This window comes from Pipistrellus kuhlii, unplaced genomic scaffold, assembly GCF_014108245.1.
Source record: "Pipistrellus kuhlii isolate mPipKuh1 unplaced genomic scaffold, mPipKuh1.p scaffold_m20_p_3, whole genome shotgun sequence".
Classification (NCBI taxonomy): domain Eukaryota; kingdom Metazoa; phylum Chordata; class Mammalia; order Chiroptera; family Vespertilionidae; genus Pipistrellus; species Pipistrellus kuhlii.
In genome coordinates this window covers 7,829,409-7,856,678 of record NW_023425529.1, presented here as the reverse complement: position 1 = coordinate 7,856,678, position 27,270 = coordinate 7,829,409, and the positions used below count along the sequence as shown (strand labels likewise).

General features: G+C 41.9%; 1 protein-coding gene across 4 annotated transcripts in view; it reads left to right on the top strand.

Annotated features, from left to right (window-relative positions):
• CUNH12orf75 (chromosome unknown C12orf75 homolog) overlaps positions 1 to 26,839 on the top strand; it is a 32,158-nt gene extending 5,319 nt beyond the window's left edge. The window contains exons 1-6 of one of the 4 annotated variants that reach the window (XM_036456841.2): positions 5,246 to 5,402; positions 7,499 to 7,523; positions 21,880 to 21,915; positions 22,610 to 22,733; positions 23,498 to 23,530; positions 25,972 to 26,839. In XM_036456841.2, coding sequence (XP_036312734.1) covers positions 5,348 to 5,402; positions 7,499 to 7,523; positions 21,880 to 21,915; positions 22,610 to 22,733; positions 23,498 to 23,512 — 255 coding nt within the window. In that variant the 5' untranslated portion in view covers positions 5,246 to 5,347 and the 3' untranslated portion in view covers positions 23,513 to 23,530; positions 25,972 to 26,839. Of the gene's footprint in view, positions 1 to 5,245; positions 5,403 to 7,498; positions 7,524 to 21,879; positions 21,916 to 22,609; positions 22,734 to 23,497; positions 23,531 to 25,971 lie in introns of those variants that run through there. The other 3 variants (XM_036456842.2, XM_045587561.1, XM_045587562.1) reach the window with 3 other exon arrangements.
• The last annotated feature ends 431 nt before the right edge of the window (positions 26,840 to 27,270 follow it).

The window sequence follows — 27,270 nt, the reverse complement described above, 5'->3', positions numbered from 1 at the left end:
TGTACCCAAGGAGTTAATATAATTCTCTTGGGTCCAATTATTTAGATTAGTTATCCTCATCTCCAATTAGATAATTTCATCCTCCTTTGGTGTAGCTGAACAGTCCAGCCTTAATTTATATCTAGAAATGCTTTGGTGGTTTTGAAATGCTGCCACTGTGCTTAGTTAGCATTCATCCAGGCTGAATAGTGGTGGAAATACTATATAGTTTTGTTGATATCATCAAGAAGTCCTCTTATCATGTGCTGCTCAGCTCACTTAGTTCCTAGCCCCACCACCCTCCTTTCTTTTCTCAAACCTGCTGAACTCGCTTGTTTTTTGTCTGAAACAGTCTGCTGGAGAGCCGATATTTATTGTCTCTCTTGTTCAGATGTGGGCCTTGGGAGAGCCTCCTGCATCCTGTTCATAGCTGTTCCCTCAGCCTTCAGACCAGGGGTGGAGTGGGGAACCTTTTTCTGCCAAGGGCTATTTGGATATTTATAGCATCATTCATGGGCCATACACAATGATCAGTTTAAAAATTAACGTGCTATATTTGGTCAGGCATGTAATGGACTCAACCCTCATGCCTTGGCAGGGCCAGACCAAAGGATTTCGGGAACTTTACACGGCCCTCGGGCCAGATATTCCCCACCTTTGCTGCAGACCAACAAACAAACTTTCAAAGGAATTTTTTAACCCTCAAAAATTTGTTGTTATCGAATGAATGAGTATATTGGGGGTGGGAGGGAGATAATGCAAAATTAAGTCCTAAAATGTGTGGGGACACTGTGATGGATATAGCAGTTGAGAGAACAAAATAGAACGTTTGAGAGGCCTCCTTGGGAAAAGTTGGATTTACGTGACTTTGAAGCGTAGGTAAGAACTAGAATAGCAGACACAGAAACAGGGCATTGTTAATGCTGTATTAAATCAGAGGGACGGAGATGGGCCTGGTGCATCTCCAGGCGGTGAGAAGCCTGGCCTGCCCGGCTTTCGGAGTGCCAGTGATTACAGGGAGTTTGGGAGGAGGTAAGAGTGGTCAGGATGGGGGTGAGGAGGACAGAGAGGCAAGTCCTGCTTTCATCCTTGATCACCTGCATGCCTGTGGGCAACTCGCTTAAACTGTTGGTACCGTAGTTTTCTTAACTGTAAAATGGAGGAGTAACTATGGAACTGAGTCAAGATGAACAGTTAATGTATGTAAAGTGCTTTGTATATTGTTAAATACTCAAATGTTATTTACTTATTTTTTATTATAAAAATATATTTTATTGATTTTTTTACAGAGAGGAAGGGAGAGGGATAGAGAGTTAGAAACATTGATGAGAGAGAACCATCCATCAGCTGCCTCCTGCACACCCTCTACTGGGGATGTGCCTGCAACCAAGGTACATGCCCTTGACCAGAATCGAACCTGGGACCCTTGAGTCCACACGCCGACCGACACTCTATCCACTTAGCCAAATCAGCTAGGGCTCAAATGCTATTTATTAACATAGGGAAAGACATTCACAGCTGGTGCAGAAAGAGAGAGTTAGCATATAGGGTGACATAAATTAAAGCTGTTCTCTGGGATCAGTGCAGTGAGGAGGGTCTGGGGTGGTGGAGGTGTTGATGCCAGTTGATGCCACACACTCCTGGAGGACAGACAGCCAGGCTAAGGGTGGACTTCCTGTCAGGGAGGAAGGAGGAAGGGGAAGTAAAAATGAACCCAAACTGTTAAAGCCTGGGAACTGGAAGGAGATGCTACTTAACTACCTCCCTCTAAAGGGGAGATAGGAAGAGATAGGTGATCAATATCCTCTTGGATGTACCTCCTTTCAAGTGATGATGAACGACAAGAAATGTGGAAATACCTCTTTCAGGCACCACTACTGGTCTGTCAGAATCAGGAAGTTCACTTGTTCCAATCCCCAGAATTGACCTTGAAATCACGTGAATGGTTCATAAAGGTGACCTAAGTAAATTATTCAATTCTGCTATGAGCCACTTCTAGCTCAACATAGACATGGCTTAAATTATAGCAGCTAAATGTCAATGCATTACCTTAGGTCTGTACTTACATGGCTGCCTTCCTTTATGAATTTTTACCTACCTAATGTGTGACTCCTCAGGAAAACTTGTAAGCAAGAGATTTTCTGTAAGCCCTTCTACATTCATTAACATAATTTTGTATTTCCAGGACCCATTGGGCTGAATGTTTTTTCTCCATTGAAGAAATGAATCTGTGTCTTTTGTTGGCTTCTTGAAAAATAAACATTGCTTTGGATGAACTGAAGAGCTGTTGTTCTACTTCTTTGGGCCAAACTGAGACTATGACATAGTTTTAGAACTATTGTGGGTCAGAGGAGACCTAGCAAGCTGTCAGAATTAAGGAGAATTTTGTTTATTTTTCTGTAGTCATGTTCTGCAGTTCTCAGAGGGGCTCTTTTATAAAGCAAATAAAGATTAAAACATTCCTGCATATTTTTATTATTTCCCATAGGAACCATCATCATTTTATGTTTCTGATAATTTATGGTGAAAGAAGACATACATCTTTAGTACTTTTTAGAAATTCTTTGTGTATGTAATTTTAGTTTTTTGGTATGTGTGTTTAAATGATCACCACTTAGTTTGAAAAAATAAATATGATTTAATGAACTATAATTTAACAGTTCATTTACTTGTGTGAATATTTCCAGTATATTACATCAACTTTATAAAATGCATATAGAGTGGTGATGAAAAAAAGGCATAAATTAGACTACCTTTTCAAAAGTAAAAATGTATGTGATCTTTCTTTTACAAAGATAAGTATTTTTTTTTGTATTAGAACTAGACATGTGTGAGGAACTCATAACAATAAGTATATGAATCTGAAAAACAATAAAAACATACTGGGAATTTAGCTCACTCTTTTTAACTTGTAAGACTGGATTAGGTTGAAAAGGGATATGTGTGTATAGGAACCAAGATGAAAATTACTGAACTGATGTATCTTGTAGCTGGCTTGCTTTATCCTTCATTAGGAATACAATTTTGTCTCTGTTTGCCAAGTTATATAAAATTTAATTCTCCCTCAAATATTAACTTTGCTATATATTTCTGTTCAAAAGAGAATTTCTGTTTTGGAAGGAGTGGGGTGGGGACAGAGATAAGAAGGTTTAGAACTTTTTATAACCTAAAAAGTTCTGTCCATGTCCTAATCCTTCAATGTGTGAATGCTCTCTTATTTGGAAAAAGAACATTTGAGATGTAATCAAGTTAAAGATTTTGAGATGAGAAGTTCATCTTAGGTTATCTGGTGATGCTCTGAAGATATGTGTGCTTATGAGAAACTGAAGAGGAGGAGGAGGAGGAGGAGAAGGAGGAGGAGGAGGAGGAGGGGGGGGGGGAAGAGGAGGAGGAGAAGGAAGAAGAGGAGGAGGAGGAAGAAGAGGAGGAGGAGGAGGAGGATGGAGGAGGAGGAGGAAGAGGAGAGAAGAAGGTGGTATGAGTTTGAGCTGAGTAAAGTGGCCTCTGCCAAAGAAGAATGTCAATGTGGAGGATTGGGATGCTCACGGCCACAGATGCCAAGAGGCAGGGGTGGAATCTGCCCTGTGGCCCTGGGAGGGAGTGTGGAACCGATACCTTGGTTTTGTCCTGTCCTCCTGAACTTCAGAGCATCACCAGTGACCGCCCAGTTTGTGGCGATCTGTTCCAGCAACCATAGCACACTGATACAGGAGGCTTTCAACAAGATTAGAATATAAGAAAATATCATTAAAAACTCTGTACTCGGGATGTAAATAACCACTGGTTGAAGTACATACAGCACAGTTCCATCCTGCTGAGGTTCATAAAGCACCTCAAGGTGGTTCCGAGTCTCATTTAGTAGGAGACCACATTTTTATAAAATATTTTGTAAAGCCTGACGGATATCTGAGGTTTTTTTTTCTCCTGATACCACCCAGTTCTCCGCTTTCCCGACACCAGCTGGGTGTCCTCCAGCTCAAGTCGGGTCTGACACTAACTCCACGCAGTGTCGGTCGCCACAGGTTTAAGGGCTCGGTGCCCCCAGGTGCCAGTCACAAGCACTGTGTCCCCAGATTCCTCACACTTTTGGGGGGACATCCCCAGCCCCATCCTCAGATTTGATCATTTGTTAGAAAGGCTCTCTGAACTCAGACAGGATTTTCACTTTCCAGTTTAAATTTACTGGCTTATTGCACCCACTTACGATTACTTTTTGTCACTAGAGCTGCATGAAAGGAACCCCCCCCCCCCCTGCTACATTTTAGGAAGGTATTTAAAATTATGGTGATGGTTCACACAGTTGGAAAATAGTCATTAACTCTTTGACCCACAAAAACTAATGGCCCGTTTGTTTTTGTGGTGCTTTTATTCCAGGAGACACATAGCTACCTTGTTTCACCTCTACTCCTCCTAAGGCCATTATGTTAATACACCCGGGCTGCCTTTAAAAAGGAGAGTCATTTTGGCAGGAAATGAAGTGGCGCTAACAGGGATGATTGCTCTGTTCCCGGGGCCTGGAAGGAGGTGGACACACACCACTATAATTAGTTGATTAATAAATGACAAATCCCGGGAACCATACACACAATAGTTCTAACCCAGGTACTTTTCTGCATAAATTAGAGACCTATGTCTTGTTAAGGATGATCAGTATTTTGGTGATTAAAATGTTGCAGTGAGGGAAATGATATACTTTTAAAAGATATGTATCTTATTGATTTTTTACAGGGAGGAAGAGAGAGAGAGAGAGAGAGAGAGAGAGAGAGAGAGAGAGAGAGAGAGAGAGAGAGAGAGAGAAACATCAATGAGAGAGAAACATCGATCAGCTGCCTCTTGCACACCCGCTACTGGGGATGTGCCTGCAACCAAGGTACATGCCCTTGCCCGGAATCGAACCCAAGACCTTTCAGTCCACAGGCCGACGCTCTATCCACTGAGCCAAACCGGTTTTGGCACGATATATATTCTATTTTGTGATTTCATACTTTTGCTGAACAAAGATATTTCATGTTTTATATTGCTAGATATTCTGAGAGTTTTGCTGGGGGTTTTCAACAATAGCAATTTTTTCCCAATGACTGTCATTTTTTCCCCCCTGAGAAGTTGTGTGTCCGGGGATCATGTACTAGCTGCCCTTGTAAAGTTAAAATACCATCTTACCTTGCACATTTCCTTCCCTTCATAAAAACAAAGTATGCATTATAATTATATGTATGTCCTTGAAGAAGTGTTCCTGACTCCTTTGCCCTCGTCTCCATCGTTACATAGATGGCGATGTGAGGAAGGGACATTTGAGAACAAAGACACGATCTCTGACTTCCTTTGGGGAGGTGACTCCGGGCCTCTGCCGTGGCTGCCGGGATGGGAGATGGAGAACCCAGCTGGGCAGAGGCCCCTGGGTGCCCGGAGCCGGTGCAATCGAGGTGAAGTGGATGGAGGGTTCCTGGTGGCCGATAAAAATAAGTGCTGATTAGACAGCACGGTGCTGTTTGGAAGCTAATTTCACACACATTATTGAGCTGTCTTCTCAGGGGCCTTCACCCACCGGCGTTAGGAACCGAAGCACGGTCATCTATTGGCTGAAAGACAGATATCGGGACAAGGACTTGACGGGCCGTCTGCCTTCCGATCCCAGGGTGTTCTTTTCCTGCCAGCCTGCTGCCCCCGCTGAGATGGAGGGGGTGGCTTCTGCCCCCTCCTCATTCCCTGTGGGTTGCACTAGGTGGCCCTTCATTGCCGAGGGGGTCACGGTCCTCAGGATGGTCTCGGCTTTCTTTTCCCAGTAACACTTCACAGAATCAAGTTTCTGGTACTTGTGTTTCTCCCTTTTCTTGACCACACCAAGCCCCTCAATTCCCTGTCCTTTTCCATGCAAATAAAAATGAGAAAATAAGGGTATTATTTTAATTCTGGACTGTCTTCCAGATTCTCATACTTGTTTTGACTTTGAAATAAAATGTTCATTTTCACGGTTTTTGGTGGCACTAATCCTTTATTTTTTCTCTATCTCAAGTTACGCCGCTGCTGGCAGTGTTTCTTATGTTAAGATTTTTTTTTTTTTTTTTTTTTTTAAGTTTTCGGATTTTTTTGGTTTTATGATCTCAGATGCCAAAGCACTCTTTATTTATATAAATGATAGTTGTGGCACAGCAATATTTCCCTTCCCCGAAGGAAGGAGCTATGTTTGTAACAAAATTCAGGTTTGGTCAAAGCCTTAAACGTATTTGTTTGATACACAGTCTTGATTTTGCAGCAGGACAGTCCTAAATTAGTATCCCCAGGGCAGAGTCCTGGCAGTAACTTTCCCTGCAGACTCACTTGCTTACTCTGTAGCACATCTTTCTTTCTTTTGATATATCTGTGATTTGCGCAGAAGTTATTTTAATTTCCATTTCATGGATATGGAAATCGAGATATGAAGTGGAATGTGACTGTTAATAATAACAACTGAGCTATTTTTATGGCCAGACTTTGTGCCGTGTTTAAATGTATAGTTTTGTGTGTTTTTTTTTTTAATCTTCATAACCTTTGAGGAAGCTACTCTTATTACCCTCATTTGACACAGGAGGCAAGTGAGGTTTTGAGAGGTTGAAGGACACTGGCTGTTACGTGGATGGTAAAGTTGGAACCAAGCTCTGTGTCGCTAGGTAAGGGGACTAGGAGAAGGGAGTGTGGAGACAATGTGTGGTGGGCAGGGAACCTGTGATGAGAGATAAGACTGGGGTCCAGAAGAGATGGGTTGTTTCTGGCAAGTCAGTGGGAAGCAGAAATGGGAGGGCCCCGTGGCAAGTGTGAGCGCCCTTACAAACCTATGTGACTCCTCTGGAGCTGGGCTGGTGACCTTGATACTTCCTCCTTCACGAAGGACGTCACCTTTTTGGCTCCTGACTTTGCTTTACTTTGTGACTAGTGCAGAGTGTGACATACCACAATGCCAGATAGGCACCAGCTTAGAAGGGCTGTGGCTTAGCAAAGACAGTATTTCTCGCCCTAACTGGTTTGGCTTAATGGATAGAGCGTCGGCTTTCGGACTCAAGGGTCCCAGGTTCGATTCCAGTCAAGGGCGGGTACCTTGGTTGTGGGCACATATCCAGAAGGGAGTGTGCAGGAGGCAGCTGATCTATCCCTCTTCCTTCCTCCCAGTAAAAAAATAAATTAAAAAAAATCAATAAAATATATTAAAAAAAAGAAAAGAAAATATTTCTCAAATCCATCTGTCTCTTTCTCTGTAAAATGAGAAGATTGGATTAGGTGGTCTGTAAAATCCCTCCAGAACCACCTCCTTGTAATATATAGGAATTGCTAAATATGGGCAGAATAAATTCTAAATTTAGGATTTGAATTTTATGATTGTCTTGTCCCCCTTGTCCTGAAATAAAGCACCATATTCTTAAGTCATCTTGTAGAATATTATTTTATTTGGGTATTGGGCTTAAATTCTATGGTGGGGGGCTGAAAAATTTTGTGGCAATACTATCTCACGAATACATACCTACTTTTTTTTTTTTTTCTCCCCTAGGCCCTGCAGGAGCGGCTAAAGATGTGTAAGTATTTAATATTATGATTTGCTAAACTCTTCCTAAGGAACACACTCATTTCATGATTATGACCTTTAGATATATGTAGGTATGGCCGAAGAGACATGGAAATACTTTCTGTACTATGTACAAATCGAGATTATCATTTGGTTTATGACTAAAGTGCTATTTGAAGAATGAGATTGTAACTCCCCCCCCCCCCATAGATTTTAAAAAAAAATTGATATTGAGAGGGAGAGGGAGAGAGAGAGAAACATCAATGATGAGAGAGAATCATTGATTGATCGGCCACCTCCTGCATGCCCACTGCTGGGGATCGTGCCCGCAATATGTGTCCTGACCAGGAATTGAACCATGACTTCCTGGTTTATAGGTTGATGCTCAACTACCTAGCCAAGCAGGCTGGCAGAAAAGTTAAAAGAGAAAAAAATCAGCTGTTATTCTGCCACCAGAGACAACCATCATTAATAGTTTACACTATTCCATTTTTTTCTAATTCTGCCCAATTGTGTGTATGTCTGACCTTGTACATTGAAGTCTGTTACCCTTTTATTTAATTTTTGCGCAGAGGATATATACCCTGTTTCCCCGAAAATAAGACAGTGTCTTATATTAATTTTTTCTCCCAAAGTTGCGCTAGGTCTTATTTTCAGGGGATGTCTTATCTTTCTGTGCGCTAGGTCTTATCTTCGGAGGATGTCTTATTTTCGGGGAAACACGGTAGGTGTACTTTTAGGCTAAAGGGTTGAAACCAGTAGAGTTAGAAAAGCTGAGGGTGGTTTGGGGAGGGGGTTATCTGTGGCGAGGGAGAAAATAATTGATGGAAATAGGTGTTAGAACAGGCGACAAGGATTAAAAATATAGATTAACCTTAGAAACTCTAGATAAGGAGGAATGCATGGGTGAAGATATATAAAATTAAATCGCCTTAAGACAGACTCACATGCATATCTGGGAGTGAGCCTTCCCTTTTCTCCCTCCCTCTGTCTCTTTAAAATTAAATCTCAGTGCAGTGACATGCAGAACAAAACAGAAGTGGCTTCAATGTGATGACATATGGCCGCTTTCACAAACCTGCAAAGATCAGCCATGCTTTTTTAAACGGCAATGAATGATCTTAGCTCGTTGGCACAAACAGGTTGTGTTGGGATATTTTTGGATGGAGATGGCAGAAGCCCAGTTTAAACTGGCTTAAACAAACAAACAAAAAGGAATTTATTGGCACGTGTAACGGAAAAGCTCCAGGGGCTTGGCCTCACGATCTGGGTTCAGGTAATCAAATGACAGGAACGAACGCCCTCAGCTCCACCTTCCTGTTTTTGGCTCCAGGCTCAGGCAGCTTTCCCCAAGTGGCGATGGAGATGCCAGTTTATGTCTTATCAGCTTAATGATTCCTGTGGGAAAAGAGCTTCTCTTTCCTTGTGGTTTGATTAAAAGTTCCAGGGTGAGCCGAAACCTGTTTGGCTCAGTGGATAGAGCATCAGCCTGCGGACTGAAAGGTCCCAGGTTCAATTCCAGTCAAGGGCATGTACCTTGGTTGCGGGCACATCCCCAGTAGGGGGTGTGCAGGAGGCAGCTGATCGATGATCCTCTCAACGATGTTTCTAACTCTCTATCCCTCTCTCTTCCTCTCTGTAAAAAATCAATAGAATATATTAAAAAAAAAAAAAAAAAAGTTCTAGGGGGAGGCTGTGTCTCTTTCTGAAATCGTCAGTGGGCCAGGGAACGTGAGCTTCTCATTGGCCAGGCCTAGGTCATGTGCCCATTGCTGTAGCCAATCAGTGCCATTAGTTCTATAAGGCCAAAAAGTGGGAGAGTGGTTCCCACTCCAATGAAAAATTGGGATGTTGTTACGAGAATGGGGGCAATTACAACTGGGCAGGCAGAAACAAAGCATCTTCTCCATGTAGGCCAATTTTCATGTTATTAAAAAAAGGCTCAACTTAAAATTTTAAGCAGTAGTTATAAATATGTTTCAAATAAGAAATGCTATTAAGCAAGTTGACTCAGACTTAGTAGTTGCTGTTAAAAGTAAAAGACCATAGCCACTCACTGTAAGCAAGATAACTTAAGTGCTTCTTTCATTTAAAACTTATAAAGTGACATTTCACTAAGATTCCTTTCTTGACAAAGCAGTTTTATTCTTATGAAAGGTGGCAGCTGGAGAGAAAATTATCTTGGAATGAGTTAACATAAAACATGCTGTAACTCTGTCTTTTTAAAAAAATGAAATTACGAATCTCCAGACTTGAGTTTCCTTGGAACCCTTAATTAATTTCTGTATGTAAAGCACTTTTATCAGCTCTCTGTTCCTTGTTACTAACCAGAGGGTGTCTGATGGGCCCATGCTCTGTGAAGTAGTGGGCAGGGTGTGGAGGATTGGTGGGGATAGCATGGCAAAGCATGCGTTTGGGGAACAGAGAGATCTGCTGCCATTTACTAGCTGTGTGAGGCTGTGTCCCTAGTGTTCTTATCTGCAAAATTGGAATAGCACTAACTGCGCAGGGTAGCCATCTTCATCATTACCATCATCCTCTGCAGTTAGTAGCTCATTAATGAAGGACATTGGGTGACATTTAACGTTGGTGTATAGATTAAGTAAGAGTCCAGAGATGAAAGATAATTTTGAAAGGCATTGGGGGTCAGAGGAGCCTAGCTAAAGGAGCCAAGTTCTCATTATCTCAGGACCCCTTGCTTTTTATTAACACAATTTGTCCTAAGGCAAGGTGGAGATATACATTTCAAAGGGTAGGGTTTTGTCTACAGAATCCATTGTCAGATTGGGAAATAACCTACCTGTTTGGCCAGTAGGAGGCAACAACATGTAAATTAAGATGCCCTGAGCTGTCTGGCAGCAAACAATCATCCTTTTCAGGTTTGAGGAAATGCCTTTAGCCATTCCCAAAGGTGATAACATAGGTAACTTGGCTCTTGTTGAGTCTCCAAGTTCCGCCAACCTTTCGAGGAAACTCTTGCAATTATGACATGCTGGAATTGGCTTCCAGCAGTGTGAGGCTGTGTCCTTAGTATTCTTACCTGCAAAATTGGAATAGCACTAACTGTGCAGGGTGGCCATCTTCATCATCACCATCATCCTCTGCAGTTAGTAGTTTCTCTTGATTGAGGGCTGTGAGTTATATAGTGACTCTAACACTTCCAGTACATTATCTCATTCCACACCCATTGCAGTCTGATGGGGACAATAATGCTATTTCACTTTGCAAATGAGGAATGAGGCAGAGCGCTTAACTAACTGCTCGAGGGTTATGATGGTTATTGGTACAGTAGATTTTGTGTCCTATTATAATACTTGGCATATGCGTTGCTGCCCCCTGTAAATGCTAGAGAGGGTTGGATGGTTTAAGTGTTATTGAAAATATTTAGCAGAGCCTCTGTAGTGAATACCTGATGGCAGAAGACCCATTGCCTGAGGGCCTTGCCTTCCTAGGAATCACACAGCCCCAATGGGTGTCCATTTATACACAGTTAGATTTTCCTTGGGTAGGACCCAGCGGAACATGACCTTGAGGAGATAAAGTAGATGGGTGGCTTCCTCCAGGGATAGAGACCAGCAAGTGTTGCTGAAATGCTTGACTACAAGGCATGGGCTAGAGAGAGGGGAAGGGACACCCATGGGGCTGATGAATGGAGAGTGTGTTTGTGTGTGTGTGTGTGTGTATGGACTGGAGGTGAAGTTGCAATAAGACAGCAGAGGTCTTGGGACTGGGAACAACGGAAGGAAGACTTTTCCCCCCTTTATGGAGTGGGATTTTTCTCCTCTGAAATGTCAGAGGTGAAGTAGTTCCAGGAACCAAGCTCCACTGAGCAGCAGTGGGAGTAAGTTATTAGAGCCGCAATTAAAATTGTTGGGATAGAGGAAGTCAGTGAAATGTGAGGCAAGAGGTCGATTGGATGATCACGATGCTTAGAAAGAAAGCCAAGGTCTTCAGGGGAGAGGTTTTGAGCGAAGGCAGAATTGGCCCCGAGTGAAAGAGCTCTGTGGGGAGGTTGGGAGCATGCTGGTTCCATCTCCTGTTTGGAGACTCTGGGATATGAGAAAACAAGCAGCATATGTTCCAGGTTCTGGAAAAGTGATACCATCAGGGAAAAGCAAGGGTTCTTTAGGTTAGGAGGCGGAGAGAACAATCCTGACTTACTTATGGCAAATGACACTTTCCCAGCCAGTGGTGAAATAACCCAACTCCACGTGGTTCTTAGGAGAGCAGTAGAGGGGTAGGGGAATTGTAATGCAGCTCCTGATCCGTTAGCCCCATACAAGGAGTGAATGCTACTCAAGTTCTCCCATAATACATTCTAGAAGAAAGAAAGGGACCGATATTGCCAAGGGGCTCATCTAAGGAAGAGGCTTAAAGGTGACTATCCAAAGAAGTTTTGAAATTGGGAAGAAATTAATGAGGTTTGTGTATAGGCCAAAACAGTTCATGATAAAACATTAATTCGATCCTAAATCAAATGTATTTGCTTGGTAGACTTGATCAGAGGCACCCTAAAAAGCAGGAGCCGTCATAAAAACATTATAAAGAAAGTTAAATAATTATACTTTATCTGGAGAACTGTGGTGTTGACTGGAAGTCAATATTGTCAATTAATAAACTTATGCCAAAATATTACAATGAATGATAACTAAAAGAAGATAGTTATGTTCAAAGTCTGCAGAGGCTTCTATATTAAATTTTTACTGTCTAACTCAGTTAATGGCACTGCAAATATGGAAAAAGAAAAGACTGTAGGCTGGATTTCAGCTTCTTAGATCATTGCTAATAAGAATAGTTCTAGATTTAGAATATTTTTTTTGATGAATAAAAAATAAATCTCTCTCTTTTTTTTTTTTTTTTTTTTTTTTGCCACATAACTATGTTATGTCTGAAAAGCTAGGGAAGTGAGAACGTTGTGCATTTTAAGGCAGGCTATAGCCAGGATGAGTTAGGAGATGCTAATTGGATGTGGGGGGGGGGGGGGCTTCTGTCTAACATTTGTCATCTGTATTTGTTCCTGAGAGTGCACACAGTGGATCCGTTCCATGGTCCCATTATTTTGCCTTTGAAACCCTGTTTAAGGTCCCTTTAGTTAGCGCTTTTACTGTTGTAGTATACAACTCAGAAACTAAGCAAATAAGTGAAGAAAACATTTTGACTATCATGTGTTACTGAGGAAGAAAAAAGTAGTGGTTTATATTTGATTCTAGAGGCCCAGCACACACAAAATCGTGCACTAGTAGTTTGCTTCTGCTTGCCTGAGCTGGCCGCCCCAACTCGTACCCTGCCCCGCATGGCATCACTGCCACAGGCCTTTTATTAGTATAGATAGTAACTCTGGATAAAGTTTCTTTCTTTTTAAAATTTTTGTTTTTGTTAATCCTCACTTGAGGATATTTTTCCATTGATTTTTAGAGAGAGTGCAAGACAGAAACATCCATGTGACAGAGATACTTCGATTGGTTGTCTCCTGTACATACCCAACCAAGGCCAGGGAGCCTGTAACCAAGTACATGCTCTTGATTAGAATTGAACCCAGGACCCTTCAGTTCACAGTACAACGCTCTATCCACTAAGCCAAACCTGCTAGGGCTTCCTCCCTCCCTTTCTCCCTCCCTCCCTCCCTCTCTCCCTCTCTCCCTTCCTCCCTCCCTCCCTTTCTTCCTTCCTTTCTTTCTCCTCACCCAAGGATAAGTTTTACATTGATTCTAGAGAGAGGACAGGAGGAGGAGAGGGAGAGGGAGAGAGAAACAGAAACATGTACCCAACAGAGGATCAAACCTGAAACCTCAGTATGTGCCCTGACCCGGAATCGAACCCGCAGCATTTTTGGTGTATGGCACAATCCAATTGAGCCACCTTGTCAAAGCTGGATAAGGTTTTTTTAAATTAAAGTGATGGTTACTGATAAGATGGAAATCATAGTGCTATAAACTGATGGACAGATTTAGGTATTCTGTACAGATACTTTGTTTTAAATAGGAAGGCGCAGAATACAATGATAAATAGGAGAGGCAGAGAAGAGAGCCATCTCGCCCCAAATAGCAACCACAGCCACATAACTGGTTTGGAGGCAGCCCACCTCCTGGACCCTTGACTTGAAGAAATCAGAGAGAAATTCGGTCTGTCTGGTTCATTTAGGAAGGATCTACAGAGCTAGTGTGAAGCAGACAGGCATGCAGTTACCTGGCGGATCTGAGTCAGTGTAGATGTTCCGTCTGAGAAGGGTTAAGACATTAGCAAGTTCACAGGAAGTAGGCTACAGGTCGTGGGTGGAAACTGAGATAGAAGAAAGCAGGTTTGAAATCTGAAGTTATCCAACCGTAAGCTTGGTTGTGGTTGCTGATGGTTAGTTCCTTTTTTTCTTTTTTCTTTTTCTGACACACTTGTGTGAGGGCCAAGTGTTGGGCTCAGTTGGTTGGGCATTGTCTCATCACTGCAAGGTTGCCAGTTCAATTTCCTGTCAGGGCATTTGCCTGGGTTTTGGGCTCGGTCCGGGATAGTGGGCATACAGGAGGCAGCTGATCCATGTTTTGCTCTCACATTGATGCTTCTCTCTCTCTCCCCGTCATTTCCTTTCTATCGATAAAATCAATTTTAAAAATCTTAAAAAAAATGTTTTATCCTGAAGGATCTTTGATCATAGCTAGTTGATCAGTCTCCATTGGGATGAATTAGATGGATGGCCTTTTAAAAGGTTAATATTCTACCTCTGTGTATTTCTATAAGGGGAAAACTTCTGGTCTGGGAGTTGGGAACGTGACTTGAGTCATCACAATAGAAACTTAGTTTCTAGACGCAAAGTACTCACTGAGCCCCTTAATTAAAGGGGAGGCCATGCTCCCTGAGGGAACATTAAACATGGCTATAGGCATGTGCTGTAGATAATTCTCCGTCTTCACCAAAGGGGCTCATGTGCAACTGTGCCCAGAGCTAAAAACAAAAGTTACCTGGACTTTTTAGACATTTCTAGACACTGGCTCTGAGTTTATATTAATACCAAAAGTGCCACTATAGCTGAAACCAGTTTGGCTCAGTGGATAGAGTGTCAGCGTGTGGACTAAAAGGTCCCAGGTTCGATTCTGGTCAAAGGTATGTACCTTGGTTGCGGGCACACCCCCAATAGAGGGTGTGCAAGAGGCAGCTGATTGATGATTCTCTCTCATCGATGTTTCTAACTCTCTATCCCTCTTTCTTCCTCTCTGCAAAATATCAATAAAATACATATACATATACATATATATACACACACACACATATATATATATATATACATATATATATACACACACATATATGCCATTATGATCCACCAGTCCCTGTGTGGGCCTATGGTAGTCGGGTAAAAAATGGAATTTTGGCTAATGTTCAGAATTACAGTGGGTGTAATAGTCTGCAGATCCGTGCTCTGGTTATTTTCTTAGTTCTTGAATTCATGATTGGAGAAGACATATTTGGCATCTGGCTTACTCCCCACACTGGCCCTCTGGCTGCTGACGTAAGGCTGTCTTGGTAGGAAAGGCTAAGTGGAAGCCAATGGGATTTCCCCTCCCTACCAGGATAACAAACAAAAGAATACTGCATCCCGGGGGGAATTTCAGAAGTTAGTGTCCTCACAAAAGACTTGGGAAAACAAAGGCATGGAGATCCTCTCCTGGCCCCATTGAACTTGCCTGAGTGGCCTGGGCAGAAGGCAGACTTATTTTACAGAGTGACTTCGGAGTATTGTTAATCTCATGAAGAGGTGATTTCAGTTTCAGCTGCTGTACAAGATATGGCGTCTTCATTGAAAATAACCAGCAGAGCCCTGGCTTCTGTTATGCACCCTTTGGTCTGGCAAATCCTTTATCTCTGAGCCAGTCTGCAAAGATTACCAGGAGCAGCTTGCTATTCCTGGCATGGCTGACAGTATACCATCAGTCTTGCCTCTGTGTCCCATCCTCTGTTCTACACAGCACATCATACTGATCCAATGTATGTAAGTGGACTTGATGAATAGAAAGTGACAAGTACTTTAGAAGTGTTAGTGAGACGGGTTTGGTGGGTGGAATGAAGCCCATTCTTGCTGCCAACTGATATATTAAGAGAAGTCATGAACCATTCTGGCAGAGAATGCACTATGAGGACTTGGTTAAGCAGATGTTGGAGGATTGAAAATGTCAGAAAGGAAGGCCGAGATGAACAGAACTAGTAATAGCGGGAAGAGGCTACCTGAGCTCAGGCTGGAGTGACAGAGGAAAGAGGTTGGGGTTATGAACATCTAGGAGCTGGAGGAAGAGGGGTTCTCAGGGGCTGGGGCCCAGATGCGGAGGAGAGAGTGCTACCTGGCTGCTGCTGGGAAGATGGGGTGTTCCAGATTGGAGATGATGCATCTGACTCTTTTTTTTAATTTTATTTTATTGGTTTTCCACAGAGAGGAAGGGACAGGGATAGAGAGCTAGAAATGTCGATGAGAGAGAAACATCGACCAGCTGCCTCCTGCACACCCTTTACCGGGGATGTGCCCGCAACCAAGGTACATGCCCTTGACAGGACTTGAAGCTGGGACCTTCCAGTCCGCAGAGCACCGCTTTATCCACTGAGCCAGACTGGTTTCGGCGATGCATCTGACTCTTGAAATCCCTCAGTGATCTCAGCCGCAGGCCACTCAGTAGCCACTGCCCCCATCCCCCACTTGAGCTGTAGTGACCAGAAAAGGAGAGTAAAGGGTCCTGCTCGGGACACGGAAACCAGCTGCTGGGGATGCTGACAAGAGCAGCACCCAAGCTGGACAAAATCCTAGATTTAGAATCTTTAGAAAAGATTAGAAGGATTCTAGTCCTTTTCCTCCTTTGCATTTGATCTCCAGCATCTCCTTGGTGGAGCCTGCCAGGGAGCCAGATGGCAGAGGAAAGTGTGATTTTCAGAACCAGCCCCAGCATCACAGAGTAGCGGGTGGGCACTTGGTGGTGAGAGACGTAGCTTCATGCCCAGCACATGTCTCGCAAGAGCACGTATTGCCTTGGTGTGCCACATGGCTGTTCTGGGTCACCCTTGGGCCTTTGGTAATTTGTGCTAGTTTCCTTCCCCCCTCATTGAGCCCCTTTGGCTTCCTAGCGGTGACCTTGGGGCCAGGGCAGGGGAGCGGAGAGGGAACCTGGGAAAAGTTACCTTTCACTTTTTACTTTGAGGTGGTTTGGTGTATGGTACCTGGTCCCTTGCCTCCTATAACCCTATGTTTTTGGCTCTCTTGGTAGAAGCCTTATTCTCAAGGCGTCTTCCCCGTTTGCGGTAGTTCCTCATTCTTCAGCATTTCTCATCTCCAGCGCCTCTGCTTGTTGGTGTCTGGGCCTTGACTCCTGAACGCTGTTAGAACTGTTATTTAGGAGTGCATTACCCCGAGGAGGTTCATCCTGGCTGATGTCTGTCCAGTCCACTTGCTCCTTTTCTGAGGGAGCAAGCTTATGGGCGGCTGAGTCATAGCGGTACTTGGACCCGTTACCCCTGAGTAGTGTTATCAAGAACAGCAGAGCATTTGGCCTCTTTTCCAATTCATCTGCTGTGAACTGGCCTCGTTTTCACTTGATCTGTTCCAGCACGGAATAATTTAATCTCCGAGCTCTCCTCTCTAAGGGAAGATTCACGGGTGAAGTCATCTTGTTCGCTGCCTTTCCCGATCTGCTCCAGCACCAGCACAAAGTGGAGTCATGAGGCCCGTTTCTGAGGACTTTCTAGATTGTCCATGCTGCTGTTCACCCCGAGCCGGGAGGGGTGGCTTTGTGTTCTGTTCTCCCTCCTTCCCTCTGTTCTCCCTCCTTCCCTCTTCATGGTTTGGGGAACAGATTTTATAATCCACCAGCCGTCACAGCTGCATGCCACCCAGTGGCCACCCTTCTCCCACTAAAGCTGCAGTGACCAGGAAAGAAAAATAATCAAGTCCTCAGGGAAGCACACTGGCTCATCCCAGAGCTCCCTGGTGGGGAGGCGCTGGCCTCAGCGGGGTCCTCACCTGAACGTTCTGCGTTTGTGAGGTTGGAAAAGGACCACGATGGGCTAATGTCATTCCCTCAGAAACTGAATGGAAGCTTGCATGTGCCCACACTGATGCCGCACAGGCTCACCAATTCCGTTACATCAGCTCCCGGTGGGAGCCGGGATATCCCAGCCTCATCACGAGCTCCCTTTGGCATCTGTATGTCTAAGAAAACATCAGTGCATTTGCTGTGAAGGCCAGTTGATCACAAAATCTTTCAAAACGTGTTTTGTGAGAGGAAACAAGCACAATGATATCTTAAAATGGTGTTCAGACGGGCAGCCCCAGTGTTCGGACAGCCAGGGCATCATTGCAGACCTGAAACTCCCAAGGATAAGAATCCCCAAGACTTAAGTTTCTCGCTCAGTTGCTTAATGGTCCGATAAACTTAACCCCCCTGTTTTGAACTGCCTCACGATGGTATCCTCTTCCCATACCAACAAGAAAGAGCCTTTCAGATGAAGGGATGGAGAAGTACAGATTGGTAGTTACAAAACAGTCAGGAGGAGGTACAGTTCAGCAAAGGGAATATAGTCAGTAATATCGCAGTAACTGTGTATGGTGTCAGATGGGTACAGATTTATTGGAGTGATCACTTCATAAATTATATGCATGTCTAATCACGGGGTTGTACACCTGAAATTGATACATTGTATGCCAACTGTGATTGAAAAAAATAATAAATTATTTAAAAAATGAAAGGCACAACATATTATATCGATAATCTACTGAAAAGGAAGGCTGTGTACTCCAGAAAAATAAAATATTTTAAAATATAAAATAACCCCCCGATCTTTTAGAAAAGCTAGTTCCCCACACCAGGAGGAGGATTTTGTGGCTCTTGCATGCACCAATAGAAACCTTGTGGCAATTCCACCGGTTTTTCAGGGCCTTCAGCTCAACAGTTCTGGGCCTTCCTTTAACCAGGAAGCTTTGTTGCTGCCATTTCTTTTTCCTGAAGCCACAGCCTGTGGAGTTGGGGCCAGACCACATCATCCCAGCTGGTAGTGTGCTGTCCTCTTAGACATGATCAGAGCAAGCATTTGGTCCTCGGGAAGCAAAACACAATGGCTTGGACCTATCTGTTCACAGGGGATTTAGTTCACTTTATTCATTAAATATTTTTTGATTGACTTCAGAGAGGAAAGGAGAGGGAGAGAGTGGTAGAAATACCAACGATGATGTGCCCTCGACTGGAATCAAACCTGGGATTGTTCAGTCCACAGGCCTACACCCAATTTACTGGGCCAGACCGGCTAGGGCGGGTTTAGTTTACATTGGACCAGCTATCATTTCCGACTGATTCGCAGTGTGGATCTGATTCTTTAGGTGGATAAATTCTAATGTAACATCTGATCAAAGCAGCTTTGGTTCTTGGATAAAAACGAGTTTTGTAGCAATTTGTCAAGTTCTAGGAAGATGGATTTTCCATGGCAGCTGCTAGAGGTTTCTCCTAATGCTAACGAAACTTTGCCTAAGACTCTTCTACCATCTTGATTCCTTTTTCCTTAAGTGGGATGGTACAAATTGGGAAGACCCAGCTTGGGAGATGAGGTGCTTCTCTGGTTTGAATTAGCGTGGGCTCACGGTTTATGGAGCAGGAGTTGGAATCACACTAGCCTGTATTTGAATTCAGACTCTATTATGTAGGTGTGTAACTCTGGGTATGTTACTCAACCATTCAGAGCTCAGTTTTTCATCTTTAAAATGTGGCCAACACCTGTCCTGCAGGGTAGTAGTGAGGATTAGAGGAAATAATGTAGCACTAACAGGGAGAGTCGCACAGCAGGCTGTGAGCCAGTGGTGATGCTCAGGCTTTTGATAGAGTGGGAAGGAGCTCCACTTTAGGGGAAGCCACCTTGTTGGTTTGTCACTGGAAGTGTTATTTACATTTACATCTTCCTATTTGAAAGGCGGATTAGAGTGGTGGGTTAGAATGCAGAGTGTGGCTTTGGTGGCAGGGGCATTAGGTCAGTGTTGGTCTTGCTTGTTGGTCTTGCGTGTGTATTAATGACATGGCTCTCTGAACCTATTTCCTCAGGTCTGAACTCTTCGAGTTGTTGTGAGGAATAGCACTGATGGGATGAAGTGCCTCATACTGTACCTGACACATGAGAGGGACTCACTGATGATGCCATATTTGCCCATTTAGTCTTTGGTCTCTAGTCATCATATTGCAGGATAATTGTTTGTGGAAGGAATGGGTGAAGCAGCAATCTTATACATGGGGGCATATATACAAAGGGAGGCATTATAAATTATTTGAAGGTTTAAAAGAATAGACATAAGTATCAGTAGTATTTTTTCACATTTTGTATTATATCTGAAGCTTAATTTATTATCCAATAAATATGGTAGCTACATGATAACTTCCTGCCAGTTAGATATGTAAGGTTGTTGATTATTTTTTTAGAATGAATAAAATTTTTAATTGAATGCCATTACAAACTACTGACACATATGAATACAGATTAGGTTTTTAGGATATTGAATAATTAATATATAACAGAATAAAATTATTTGTGATTTTGTTATATTTGGGCAAGTTAAAATATATTTTAGAACCTTGACTCTCCTTAAGCAGAACTAAGAAGGAAAAGAATTAAAATAAACAGATACATAACTGGATATGACAAGGTTAGCTATGGCAGAAAATATGTCCAAATCTATCAGTTACATACAACTTCAAAAATAATTTCATGATAACCTTCATCACCCAGGACCAACTAAACCTTTCTAATAATCTTGAACAAGTTTGTCACCATCATTTTCCTATTACGTATTCTAACAAGTTATAAATCCATTTTAATTACAAGGAGTAAACAACACTTTGTTATGCCACTTCGATGAGCATAACACCATTTTTAACCCAGTATGACTTTGACACCTTTGAATTAAAAACTGACCCAACTTGAGCAAGAAGAAATGAAGTTGGTAATTATCTGGCCAGGGCAGGTTATGTGTTGAGTTGGATCAATGAGACCTCCCTCACTCAATTGGAGTATCAGCTGTGGGCATGGCCAATGTGCAACAGATAACTGCCACCTTTACAAGCCCCTCCTTTATAGACTGGGACTTACTGGCTGTTGCAATGAAGTAAAATCTCACGTGCATATACATTTGGAATACTTACAGCTTTAAAGTGGGTGAACCCACAATTAGTTTCTAGACAGTCCCTAGAGTTAGAAGATTTAGTGAAGCTGTTTAGATATTTTCAGTTTGCTTTTCTTCTTTAAAAATTCTTAATTATTATTTTTAATATATATTTAGTGATTTCAGAGAAGAGTGGAGGAGAGAGAGATAGAAACATCAGTGATGAAAGAGAATCACTGGTCGGTTGCCTGCTGCACAACACACACTGGGGACTGAGCCCACAACCCAGGCATGTGCCCTGACCTGGAATTGAATCGTGATCCTGGTTTATAAGTCAACACTCAACCACTGAGCCATGCCATCCAGGCTGCTTTTCTTCTTGACTGAAGCCCCTAAGAATTGTAGGTTGAGTTCAGCCAGATATGTTTGGTTCTTGTTGAGTTTTTCTTTTCTTTCAGAAAAGTAACATATGCATGCTAACTATCAAAGAAAGCTTCCTAATCTTCTTAGAAATATGCCAAGGAATTCTGGCAGAATATGGGTTCCCCTTATACCGGGAAAGGGGCTGTGAATTTTATAGTAGTGATTCCTTCTATAAACTTCCCGTTAAACATTTCCTCCTCCTCTTTGCAGTAGATCATGTATGAAATGGTGGGAGGTGTGTGTGTGTGTGTGTGTGTGTGTGTGTGTGTGTGTGTGTTTTAGATAAAAAAGATGTAATTGACATGAGGTTGTTTTGCATTAAAGAAATACTTCATACCTGGAGATGTTCCACTGAACTGGCATGAGAAACACAAAATCATAATGTATTAGGACCCTGGAAAGGATCTTTGGAGCCATCTGGTCGACCACTTTATTTTACAAATGAGATACTGGTGGGCCACTTGCCCACAGCCTGTCAGTCACACAGGGGGCGGGTGGCACAGCTGAGAGAAGACCCGGGCTTCCTGATGCCTCATTTCTGTGCTCTTCCCAATGTTGGCTGCCCTCAGCATTTAATTTTGTTTGCAGTTGAGCTTTCTGGCATTTGCTGGGTTTGCATAGTTTGTTAAGTAGAAAATCATCCTTTTTTTTTTTTTTTTTTTTTTTTTTTAGTGTATGAATGATTGAGGTAGAGCCAGAACACTGTGTAACAGAGATACTTGATGGAAGAACTTGAAATAAAATAGACTTTAACTCACTGTCCCTTTTCTCATAACCAAAAATGAAATCTCTGACTATATAACCAAACCGCTCATAACAAATGTTTTTGATCTTTCAGAACAGAAGACTCGTTAACAGAAGATGACAAGAGGAGGTATGTTTAATAGTTAAGCTGGCTTTAATTTGAATAATTTTGGCCACATCTCATGGATGTAATTTAATGTGCTTTAATTTAACTCACAAATTTAATTTAACACTGTAGCACACTACCAATAGAGTAGAGATTCAACCAAGACAACATTTTGGCGTGGAGTATGTGATCTGGAAAAGAACTTGCCCAGGGTTCATTATCTTTGCCTCTTTCAAGCAAATTTGGTTTCTGACCTGTGCACGTGGCCTGTAGTAGTTTCCAGGTGACCTCCCTTTATTCTCTCAGCCTTCTCTGTCCCCCCATTCCTCCTCTAGTTCACTCTCCCTGCTCTCATTACTCTTTAGCTCTCTGTCTTGGAATTTTATAATTATGTCTACCTATAGCTGATATGTTTTTGCGTGTTGATAGCATCGAATATCACTTTGGCCTCTGGGAATTCTTGATAAATATTACGTCACTCCACTGATTTTTATTTCTATATCTCTTTTCTTTCCTATTGTAAGTAAAATATCTAAAATTTCTACTAACTCAATACAGCTTTCTTTTATTCATGTAGCTTCTTTTAGTAGAAAAAAAAATTGCATTCCCAAGGGCAATAACAGTCTGAATTCTACTTTTGAAAAAGCATGAGTTATTTTAATAATTCTGTAATTGTTTGAATTACTCCATGCTTCTATTGCTTTCTTCAAATATAAAGTTCCATTGAAATTGGCCTGATTTTTCTATATCTACTCCTTGAAGAAACTACGGAGGAGTGTACGTTGGTCTCCCATCTGAAGCTGTCAACATGGTATCTAATCCAACGAAGACAGTTAGAAAAAGTAAGCAAAATCACGTGATGTTTATTTTCTCTAAAGATACATTTTGTGTTTTGTGAAAAATATGAAATTTAAATTTCAGCCTGCTTGACTCAACCCACATATTACTGAGTAGCAGGGAAACATGTATCTGTTCTTTGGAATCATTTGTTGAAATTACCACTCATGTGATGAGAGTCATAATTTAGCCTCTGTTTGTGGTTATGCTCCAGGGGTATTGGTATGTTTCATTTTTAATTTTTAGTGTTGATCAGTGTGAAAATGGAAGGTAATGTGTCTGTCCTTCAGTTTATGGTTTTTTTTGTAGAACATACAAGTAAATTCTTATATGTAAGGCATACAAGGTAATCAGTCTGGTGATTAGAGGAAAAGTAACTGCCTATTGTACAATTAAATGAAGAAAAGTTAACAGCACTAGTAATTGTGGGGTGAACGTAGTGCTTTTGATAATAGGTGTGACTGCAATCTTACAGATAGCTTCTTGCTTAAGTAAACTTTGAAGTGAGGGTTGTGGTAAAGAGTGCTGATTTTATAGGCACTGCACAGTTGTCTCATGAGTTTTAAAGAGCCATTAATACTGGTCTATCTATTGTGCACACAAGGCTGTATGACATTAATTTTAGCATACGTTATTTATTTGTTCCTCATCGCTGTTTCTCTACTTTATGATTTGAATTAGTAAATAATGTATGTCACGATTCTTTGTGGTTTTATAAGAAACTAGAATATGTTCTAAATATTTAACTTTTCTTAATTTTCTCTTTAAGATTAGAAGAAAATAACATGACAATAATCAAGAGGTACTGTATATTTTTCTAAGTAATTGGATATTTACTTAGCCTTGATGAATGAACTATAGATACTATTTTATTATGTATTTCTAAAAATCTTGGACTTCAAGATTAGGGAATTGGTTCATCTTGTACGTAAATCTATGGAACGGAACATGTTTTATTATAAAGAGTCTTTAATGATCAGATCAATTTCCTTTTCAGGTGTTAAAATATTTTTTATTTTCTTTCAACTGAAACTTAATTCATTTAATAGAAGGAAGCCAAGTGTTTACCAAAAACAGTGAGATTTCACTCTTCATTGCTTACCACGATAAGGGGCTAGGACCTTAGAAAGTCAGGGAGAGACTAGAGAGGCTAGGGCTGGGGTTTAGGTTAGGATCAACATTAAGTGTTTGACAACAGCCAGGAGTTAGTTAATGTACTTAGAAGAGATGTCTCGGTACCAGAAGTTCAGTGGAGATGGGCAATCCATCAGTGACAAGTTATGTGGCAAAGAATAGTAAAATCATAGGCCCAGTTTACTGCTTGGATGTCATAAAGCATGCTCAACGTAGACAGAAGAAAACATTGTCTAAACAGGATGCACCGTGGACCTGGGGTCCTGGCGAAGAGCTTGGAGTTAGAATTATAATAAGTTGAACACGAACAGGTGAAAATAACTTCATTTATTACCTCTGAAACTTACCAGGCAGCCTTTCAGTAGAGGCAAGAGCCTCAGCCCACCTGCTCTGACAACACATTTGATGTGTGGCTCCCTCTGCCTTTCCGTCATGCTGGATAGCATCTGGCCTCTTGAACCTCCAGTGATCAGGAATGCTCTGTCTCTTGAGATTCCTGAGGTAGCCCATTCCCTTTAGGGAGAGCCATACAGCCATGGGTTTGAATTCAACCTCTTTCACTTATGAGCTGGGCAAATTATCCCCTCCCCCCCTTTTTTTTCTTTAAAAATCCGCACCCAAGGACATGTTTTTAGAGAGAGGGGGTGGAAGAGAGATGGGGGGGGGGGGGAGAGAAGAAAACAGGGTGTATTTAAAAAGCAAGGGAATAGAGTGGGAAAAGGTTCCACGTAGACAGGTATTAGGTGACTCCGTAGCTCTGTTAACACAGGATCTTAGACAAATCCTTTAGCTTCTCTCACTTTTAGTTTTCTCAGAGGAGGCAAGATGATTGCTAAATTTTGTGTGTTCACCTAAAATTCCCTGATAACAATTTAGCATAGTTGCTCGCAAGCCAGCCCACCTAACTTTAGACAACTGGCTAGAATATTTCCTTACAACTAATAGCTGTAAATGTATGTTATTTTATTGCCATCTGTCTCTCTTCTCAGTTTTCCCTGTTTCTACACAACCGGCTTGATTCTGGTTTCTTCTTTGGCCTCCTTTGAATTACCTGCAACGTTTCCTAAGTTGAAAGGCTGTCAGTTTTCCCTGGTTGCTAAGCATCCATGCCGTGCTTATCTGTAACACAGCTGAACCCATGGCTTTCGGGCTTAAACTACTGGGCAGAAACCCTGATGAGAACTCTGTTCTTTGGAAAGAAAGACATTGTATGCAGAGGAGTGGAGACATGTTTTTGTGCCTTCACACGTAAAATCTCTTTTGAAATAAAGCCACAGAACTCACTCATGACCAAAGTTCAAAGTTGACTTGGGTGCTTTTTGAAGCAAATTGGGGAGTGATTTCAGAATGTTTTAAGAATACTTATATCATGATACAAACATGTAGTTTTTCTACAGATGACTCGATGGTGAAGGTTATGCCCACTTAAGGATGTGGAGTGGTGCCAGTACAGAGGAGCTCAAGGGATGGCTCTCAGATGCCAATGGATGGGCTAGCTAGCTACGTCAGCATCCCCCTTTGACATAATGTGGATGGCAGGACCCCTCCCAGGGGTCTGCCCAAGTAGGGAAGGGATGGGCTGAGGCTGAGCAGTCTGTACTTTAACTTGGGTGATGCTGATATGCAGCTAGTGTGGGGAGTTATTATGACATGTTTTATTTGTAAGTTTATGAGTCTTCTCTTCTACCTGACTTTGTGTCTTTATATAAGTCAGTGGTTAGCGCTGGCTATGCATTAAGTCTTAAGTAAACAGTAAGTGAATGTTGAACGTGTGTTTTACTTAAAAGAAAACCAGTAAATAATTGATAGACCTTCAGATTGCTGTGGAACCAATATAGCAATCTGAGGAAGATTTCAGAGAGAAAGGGAGAGGGAGAGAGAGATAGAAATATCAATGATGAGATAGAATCATTGATTGGCTGTCTCTTGCCACACTGGGGATTAAGCCCACAACCCAGGCATGTGCCTTGACCGGGAATCAAACCATGACCTCCTGGTTCATAGGTCAATGCTCAACCACTGAGCCATGCCGGCCAGGCAGCTGATATATTTTTATTGACATTGTACCTTTTCAAGCTTGCTAATGATTTCTCTTTGTTATCTTCAGAGCTTGTTCATCAAGATTTAGAGACGCTGTAATGTGCAGACATTTCCAAGGAAATTCTAAACAGTCACCTGCCTCCCCAACCTCCCCAGAGTTCTTAAGTCTGTGGTTAAAGCCATGGGTGCATATGGAACCATGTGCTATTGGAAAGGACCGAGTTAGACAGTACACCTGCATATGGAACTCTCCGCGGTTCACCTACGAAAGACGAGCTACAGACTGCTGCCCCGCCAGCCTGCTCTGCGCCTGCAGCCTTCCCATCCTGGCCACTCAGCCCGGCTCATGGAGATGACGTCTTTTCACGGATGCTTTTTTTGATAGTTTTTATATAACCAAGTCCTTCTTCTATTTGTAACTGAAGATAATAAGGCACAATAGACGAATTACCTGAAATAATATATTTGTCTGCTATCTCTCACTATTTCTACTTCACATTAATTTTTTTAGCTGTAGAATTGTTAAATTGACTCTTACTGTTATCTCTTTCCCTTTTTTTACTATTTGGTTTTCAGCTTTATTTAAATGTCAGAGAATTTCCTTCATTAGGGACAATGTATGACATTGCAGTATTAAAGATAAATGACTGAAACTGGCATGTGGTAGACACATTTGATTATCTTCCTGTTTCCTTTAGTTCCAGGCTCTGTGACTACAAAACACTTCATAGCCATTGAGTCTCCCTTTCTACCTTCGAACGGTCACAGCCTCTCCTCATGTTAATCCTATACTATTTCAAGGACCTGTGAAGGATGGGTAATAGGATACTTGGAAAGTTTTCAATTTGATGATGACATGTGTATCCTCTTAGTATTGCAATGTAAACTACTCAATTTACCAATGTATTTCAATGATTAAAATATTTTTATCCCTGTTTACCTGGATTTCTTAATTCTTTTTCAAAAGAACGCTTTAAAGGAAGTCATATACAACATTGTGCTGTATAGATACAATATATCAACCTGTGAAAATAATGTATAGATTACCATGATAAATCAAAAATTTTCATAAGAAGAAAAGCATTATATATTTGGTCCATATGATAATCCTAAGCACATCAGATTGATAAAAAATATTGAAGTTTTTTTTTATGATGCACACATGCCTGTCTCTTATCCACAAGTCCATAATGGCATTGGGGTGGACTATCAGCAGTATTTCCCATTAGGGACGGCAGCTAGAGTCTCTTTTTGAAAAGTTTTAATTTTTAAAATAATTCTAGATTTATAGATGAGTATAAAGGCAGCATAGAGAGGTTCTGTATACCTTTCTCTCAGCTTCCCCCAACCTAAACATCTTATATAAAC